We start from the raw sequence: 7,605 nt of genomic DNA, 5'->3' as shown, positions 1-7,605 counted from the left end.
GCTCCATATTCTGACTTCAATTTTAAGCTTTTCATGCACCATTATCTAATCTACACTGGTCCTAATCCTCTGCATAACAGATAAGTGCAGATTTTTATAATTTGTATATAACAGATAAGCTTTTCAAGGGTCTTGTTTCTGTAATTTGTATATAATGTGGCTGGATTTTCAATGTGGCTTCATTTTCAATGCTGTAACAAGTTTAATACAAGAATTACAACCTTTATAAACTGCCAAATAGCACAACATCCCTGCTGCACGAAAATAGACACCCACTACAACTTTTTCTTCTTCAAAAGAACTTCATAAAGTGCACTAGAATTGTTTGAATTTGCAAACTGCATAAAGACATCCATGGTTAAATTGTTGTATATATCCATGCTTTTATAGATATTTGATTGTCTAAATTATGTTGATGTGTATATGGTATGTTCATTTACCTTGTATTTCATTTCTTAGCCTATAACTTCATTAAGTGGAGTAGTCATTTAAGTACCTATGGTACTACACACATTCTCAAATCAATGAGAAGGGTAAAAATACACTAAACACTTAGAAACTAGAAATTATTAGGAAGTACTCTAGAGAAGAGAACTTTTGTTTTAATAAGTTGTCTCCTCCAACTTTAATACAGAGCCCCCCTTAGTATGTCTAAGGCATTTCAATACCGAGGACTTCTCTTTGCATGCCCTTATTGAATGCCTATGACCATAGTGTTGAAATTGCCTTCCATGTTCGACTTGAGTAGCAATAGGTTTATTACTTATGTGACATGGAGTGTTGCTGTTTTGGCTAAGTTTTTATTTGTTTGGCTTGTCACAGAACATGGCCCATTTTCCCAACCATCGTGCATGGATGTACGACCGTTGTTATAGTGGAAGGAGAGGTTTGAAGGAATCATTTGTCATTGGAGTTGAAGAGTTCGTGGAGACGGCTCGACGATATCAATATTATGCCCTTGATGGAGGGATTCGATGTCCATGCATGAAGTGCGAATGTACAAGCATTCTGAAAGATGAAGTCGTCAAAGTTCACCTTTACCAAAAAGGGTTCATGCCTAATTATACGGTCTGGACATTTCATGGTGAAGAAATTCCTTCGACCTCCACTGCAGCTGAAAAACGGCTTGGATCAGGTTCGAATACTGTTGTACATACATGTGAGATAGATCAATTTGCCTACATGCAAGAGATGGTCGACCATGCTCTTCGTCACCATGCTGCAGAAGCAGACGATAGTCATGATGAAGAGCCTCCAAATGAAACGACGCAGAGGTTTTACAATTTACTGACAGAGGCAAATCTACCTGTATTTGAAGGTTCATCTGAGTCAAAATTGTCAGTGTGCATTAGACTCATGGCTGGCAAATCTAATTGGAACGTTCCCATTCAAGCAGTGGACTTCTATACAAAACTGATGTTAGATTTGACACCACCAAACAATTTGATGCCGAAGAATTATTACCAAGCCAAAAAATGTGTTTCAAAGTTGGGATTGGATGTGAAGAAGATTGATTGTTGTGTTAATGGATGTATGTTATTCTATGACAATGACAATGGCAAAAATGATGCAATGTTGGTGGAATGCAAGTTCTGTGGCTCACCTCGATATCAGACAATGCATGCTGGACGGAGGCAAAAAAAACCAATTCCATTAAAGTCCATGTTCTACTTACCTATAATTCCAAGATTACAAAGATTGTTTACTTCAATGCAAACAGCAGAACACATGACATGGCATGATGGTAACAAAACTCCGGGACTTTTGCGTCATCCTTCTGATGGTGAAGCTTGGAAGCACTTCAATCGTAAACATCCATCCTTTGGTAGTGAACCGCGTAACGTCAGACTTGGTTTATGCTCTGATGGGTTTACCCCGTACATTCAGGCGTCTGCATCACCGTATTCATGTTGGCCCGTGATAGTTACCCCATACAATCTACCACCTGAGATGTGCATGACAAAGCCTTACATGTTTTTATCGTGTATAATACCAGGTCCATCTAATCCCAAATCATTGATTGATGTTTACTTGGAGCCTTTGATTGATGATTTGAAGAAGTTATGGAATGGTGTTTGGACGTATGACGTTTCAAGGAGGCAAAATTTCCTTATGAGGGCAGCCTTGATGTGGACTATTAATGACTTCCCAGCGTACGGCATGTTATCTGGTTGGAGCACACATGGTCGATTAGCTTGTCCACATTGCATGGAACATACAAAGTCATTCCAATTGAGTCATGGCCGGAAAAGTAGTTGGTTTGACTGCCATCGACGGTTCTTGCCCATTGATCACCCCTTTAGAAGAAACAAAAAGGCATTTCGAAAAGGACAACTTGAAACGGATATGCCCCCGCCAAAGTTGACTGGATCACACGTGTGGAGAAGAGTGAAAGACTATCCAAAAGTGACTGAATCTGGTCAGAATAGGCTAGAAGGGTTTGGGGAATGGCATAATTGGACTAAAAGAAGCATATTCTGGGAACTTCCCTATTGGAAGGACAACTTGCTAAGACACAACATCGATGTCATGCACACAGAAAAAAATTTCTTTGACAATGTCTTCAACACAGTCATGGATGTTAAAGGTAAGACAAAAGATAATGAGAAAGCAAGAAAAGATTTACCTTTGTATTGTGGACGAAAAGACTTAGAGTTGAAGGCACAAGGTAACGGCAGATTATTTAAACCAAAAGCAAATTACACCATGTCAAAAGACGAGACAAGAATAGTGTGTGCATGGATCAAGGAGCTTAGAATGCCAGATGGATATGCTTCTAACTTGTCCAGATGTGCCAATGTTCAGAACGGTACTATTCAAGGGTTGAAGAGTCATGATTGTCATGTATTCATGGAGACTTTCATCCCTCTTGCGTTCAGTTGTTTGCCAACACACGTGTTACATCCACTGATAGAAATCAGTAACTTCTTTAAAGATTTGTGTTGCACGACACTAAAGGAAGATTCCCTTAAAAAGATGGATGAAAATATCCCGATTATTCTCTGCAAATTGGAAAGAATATTCCCTCCTGCATTCTTTGATTCAATGGAGCACATTGCAATACATCTTGCATATGAAGCTTGGCTTGGGGGACCCGTGCAGTACAGGTGGATGTATCCCTTTGAAAGGTTTATGGGAGAATCCAAACGCTCAGTTAAAAATAAAGCTAGAGTGGAAGGCTCAATTTGTGCAGCTTACTTGCACAGAGAGACAACTTATTTTTGTTCACATTATTTCAAGAACTTCATGTTGTCCCCCACTCATGTCAGAAATTAAATGCAATGGCAAGTTGAACGACGTGAAGGTGCATTATCAGTTTTTCGACAAACAGGCCGTCACGCAGGGAAAGAATTCACTCACTGGTTAACTGATGCTGAATTCAACTCTGCTCATGTCCATGTCTTGATCAATTGCAGTGAAGTAAAGCCGTACCTTGAGTATGTCATCATCCATCTCTAATCTATCAAACGGTTTAATTGTTATACACTAATGAATTTCATTTGTACCAGCTCATTTGTTGTGGCTGAGCAAGTCGCAGAAGGAAACACTTCTGCTAGAATACACTCAGAGTTTCCGCATTGGTTTAGAAATCAGGTCCGTAGTTTTTCCTACGTTTAGAGCAAGGTAAATTTGACCATTGCTTTTATAATTTTGTTACTACCTTTGTAGGTTTTTAATCAGGCATTAACTCCCACGGTTCAAGAGTTAAGACATCTCTCCAATTGGCCAATGAGATGTGTCAAAGAATGGCACACTTACTTCATCAATGGTTACAAATTCCATACACATGAATGGTCTAAAGGAAAGAAAACATCAAATTGTGGTGTGTATGTCAAGGGCCTAACAGAGGGGTCTTATGATGATTTCTACGGCATCATTCATAAAATATATGAGTTAGAGTACAACAGCACTACTTCTCCAAACAGAGTGGTACTCTTCTATTGTGAATGGTTTGATCCTTCTAGAGCTGGTACTAGAGTCGATCCACGCTTTAATATTGTCGAACTGAACCAGAGATTAAGATATGGGCCTTTTGATCCTTTCATTCTACCATCTAATGTGAGACAGGTTTATTATGTGTCATATCCACCATTTCGCAATATTGACAAGCGTGGTTGGGCCGTAGCAATACAAACGAAGCCTAGAGGTCGCATAGACTCAAATGAAGTTGAGGAAGATGTAGCCTACCAACTTGACCAAATGTCACAACCACAAGAAATTATCGAAGTTGAACGTATAACCGCATTGGTCGACCCTGATGGTGATGGAGATGAATTAGAAGCAACAGTACAAGGTGATGAAGAACAAGAGGAAGAAGAAGAAGAAGAAGAAGAAGAAGAAGAAGAAGAAGCAAATGAAGAAGAAGAAGAAGAAGATGATGATGATGATGATGACGATGAAGAAGAAGAACAAGAAGAAGAAGACGATGATGAAGATGAAGATGAAGATGATGATCATGATGACGATGATTGAATGTTGAACATCTATTGTAGCAAATTGGACTATCATTTCATTACCATTATCTAAAATACCATCTTTAAGTTGTATGCAATTACTTGTACATTGACTTTGAAAACAATTCATCCTTCTTTATTTATTTATATTTATTCGCTTTGTTTGTAACCATTTCAATGCAGTAATGACAGGACAAGGTTCAGAGCGTCCTGATAAAGGAAAAGGGGTAGCAAGGCCTACAAAGAGGCAACGGCAGACACCAAAGTATGTACTTAGGGTGCCTGCTAGACTACCTACCCCTGCTCCCGGTAGTTCATCATCTGTGGGGCCTCCTCCTACCCCTATTATACAGACTCCTACACCAGCAGTAGACCCCACTCCTCCTCCTCCTGCAGTACACCCTTCTACTACCACTGCAGTAGACCCTTCTCCTCCTCCTGCAGCACACCCTTCTACAACCCCTGCCACAGACCCTCTTCCTCCTCCTATTATTGCCACCCCCACTCCTCCCCCTATTGTTATTACCCCCACTCCTCTCTCTGACCCTACTTCTATACCTTCCTCATCTTCTGTACCTCCTTCTGAGACCGTCACACCACTTGGTGATCCAGATTCAAGTGGTGATGCTGAAGATCTTGACCCGCCCCTCCATGATCGACCATGGATAATAACCTATGGTAAAGGGTAAGTTTATAATCTGTTGATATCATTTGATGTTTAAACCATATTGTAATTGAAATGAGTTTTGTTATGCAGGTTTATTCCATCTAGGGTTGCTTCCCAGGCCATCACACGTTCAATAAAGCAACAGTTTTTAACTCCATGGCCTACTTGGGGAGCAATACCTAAGGACGACAGGAAGCCATTCTGGCAGCGCTTTCAGGTGAGCAATCTATTACACTAATGTTGGGAATATTTTAGTATGTTCTGTAATCAATGTTTGTTCTCTTTAATGTTACAGATGAAGGTGCAGTGGAAACCTGAACATGAAACTCAGATACACAGAAATTTCCACATGAAAGCATCTCATCGGCTGTCAGAGATGTTTAGGGATGCCCGGAATGCAGCACAGCGCCCTAACTGGCTGGGTGAGCACATTTGGAACTCTTTACTGGCCCATTGGAATACAGTAGAGTTCCGCAATAAGTGTGCCAAAGCCCAGCGGAACAGAGCGTCTGAAAGGGGTGGCACCCTGCATACTGGTGGGTCGATCACCATTCATGAGCATGCCATTCGTATGGTATAATCTCATTACATAACTTTTTCTTTCATACACAAGTTATGTATATTGTATTTCATATGTACGCTTGTAATTCTTAATTATGTTACAGGCACAGGCTCTAGGACGGGCGGTCCATGTTGATGAGGTCTTTGCACAGACTCATGTTCGGAAGGGAACTAATGAATTTGTTGATGAAAGATCTCGGAAGACTCATGTAAGCAAATAACACTATTACTAATTTTTTATTTCTGTTATACTGTCGTTCTCTGACATTGCTTTTAATGTTTCAACAGGAAGACTTTTCTACGAGACTTTCACAGGTTAGATCTGAACATGAGTCAGCTCCTACACCGGATGATGCCAGTAATGCAGATGATGACATCCGTAGGACGCAGTGCTGGATCGACACCGTTGGTGGGAAGAAAAAGGGACGAGTGTATGGTGCGGGACAGCTTGCTGCAAACTATACAGCATCCAGAGGAGGTACTCTGAAGCACCAGCCTTCTTCTTCCACCAGTACTCCTGACGAGGTTCTTCAACTCAGGCAGGAACTCCATCAACGTGACCAGGAGCTCACTGATCTCAGAGCAGAGTTTTCAAATTTTAAGGCCCTGGTCATGACTGTCTTGCCTCAAACCTCACAGGACGTACAAAATATCCCTCCCACCCAATCACGACCGTCCTCATCACCTGCTGCCACTCAGCAGCCCACTTCAGTCCAACCGTCATCAGTCCAACCCTCATCAGTCCAACCCACACCAGTCCAGCCATCAATAGAGGAGCAGGATGATGAAAATCATTCTGATGATAGTTATGTACATTATTAGGTTTCATTTTGTTATTACTTGTTAGACAAACATTTGGATATTAGAACATTTTGAGTTGATATCATTTCAATGTTAGATGTACTTACAGACTTTGGATGTTACAACATCCTTGTGTTACATTGTTTTATGTTTGAACTATAAATACATTATTTATACATTAATGGATGTCCTGTGGATTATTTGATGTGCCTTGGATATTGATCATTGATTGGATCTTTGAGATGCACATTATGCATGTTTGTATGTGTTTGAAAATTGTTATGCAGGTCTGTTTGTAAATTAAATTTGTTATACAGGTCTGGGTTGCAGAGGGAAAACCATTTCTCTAAAACCTGCTCTGCATTTTACCGAAGGCTTTTGCCCTTCGGTAAATGCCCTCGTCTGGCCATTACCGAAGGCTTCCGCCCTTCGGTAAATACCCTCGAATGCTCATTACCGAGGGCTTCTGCCCTTCGGAAATTACCGAAGGCTTTCGCCCTTCGGTAATTACCGAAGGCTTTCGCCCTTCGGTAATTACCGAGGGCTTTCGCCCTTCGGTAATTACCGAAGGCTTCTGACCCTCGGTAATTACCGAAGGGCAGAAGCCCTCGGTAATGGTTAGCGACAAGGGATTTACCGAAGGATTTTTGGCCGTCGATAGGCCTTCGGTAAACATCCATTATCGACGGCTTTTGGCATTTTCCGAGGGCTTCTGGCCTTCGGTAATGCCCTACTTTTTTGTAGTGATCTAACATTATTACAACAATCCCCCACTTATTGCAAAAGAAAAAAGATAAGAAACTTTTATTCTGGGTCTCATACGATGTAATGCATCAGACCTGGTATAGCAAGCTATATAAACCAGTCTTAGATTGAAATACTTAACACATAGTATAGTTGGTATAGCAAGCTATATGAACCAAAAACACTTGACGTGTGTTAGAGGTTTATCAATCACAATACACCCCCACAATCCTTGTTGTTATCGCTGTGTTGCACTTAATAGGCCATGCGCGTGCCCGGTATTCATGAGTGCTCTAGAGATCATGCCAAGATCTCATACAAGCGGCCCCACTCGACACTCATATAGGTGATTTCATCAAGTGTATGCTGCAAATCATA

General features: G+C 40.9%; 2 protein-coding genes across 2 annotated transcripts; both read left to right on the top strand.

Annotated features, from left to right (window-relative positions):
• Nucleotides 1–825: 825 nt before the first annotated feature.
• On the top strand, nucleotides 826–2,924 carry LOC148199435 (uncharacterized). Its single transcript, XM_088112661.1, has 2 exons — nucleotides 826–2,730; nucleotides 2,880–2,924. Exons 1-2 carry the CDS (start codon nucleotides 826–828, stop codon nucleotides 2,922–2,924), a joined length of 1,950 nt encoding a protein of 649 aa, XP_087968787.1.
• A 2,254-nt stretch (nucleotides 2,925–5,178) lies between these two features.
• LOC148199434 (uncharacterized) lies at nucleotides 5,179–6,504 on the top strand. The gene is made up of 4 exons (XM_088112660.1): nucleotides 5,179–5,338; nucleotides 5,417–5,695; nucleotides 5,787–5,891; nucleotides 5,971–6,504. Exons 2-4 carry the CDS (start codon nucleotides 5,417–5,419, stop codon nucleotides 6,502–6,504), a joined length of 918 nt encoding a protein of 305 aa, XP_087968786.1. The 5' UTR covers nucleotides 5,179–5,338.
• The last annotated feature ends 1,101 nt before the right edge of the window (nucleotides 6,505–7,605 follow it).

This window comes from Vigna umbellata, chromosome 4 (genome assembly GCF_029865625.1).
Source record: "Vigna umbellata cultivar VRB3 chromosome 4, Vumbellata_1.0, whole genome shotgun sequence".
Lineage (NCBI taxonomy): Eukaryota > Viridiplantae > Streptophyta > Magnoliopsida > Fabales > Fabaceae > Vigna > Vigna umbellata.
The sequence above is the reverse complement of the archived record's forward strand: the minus strand, read 5'-3'. Positions and strand labels throughout refer to the sequence as shown.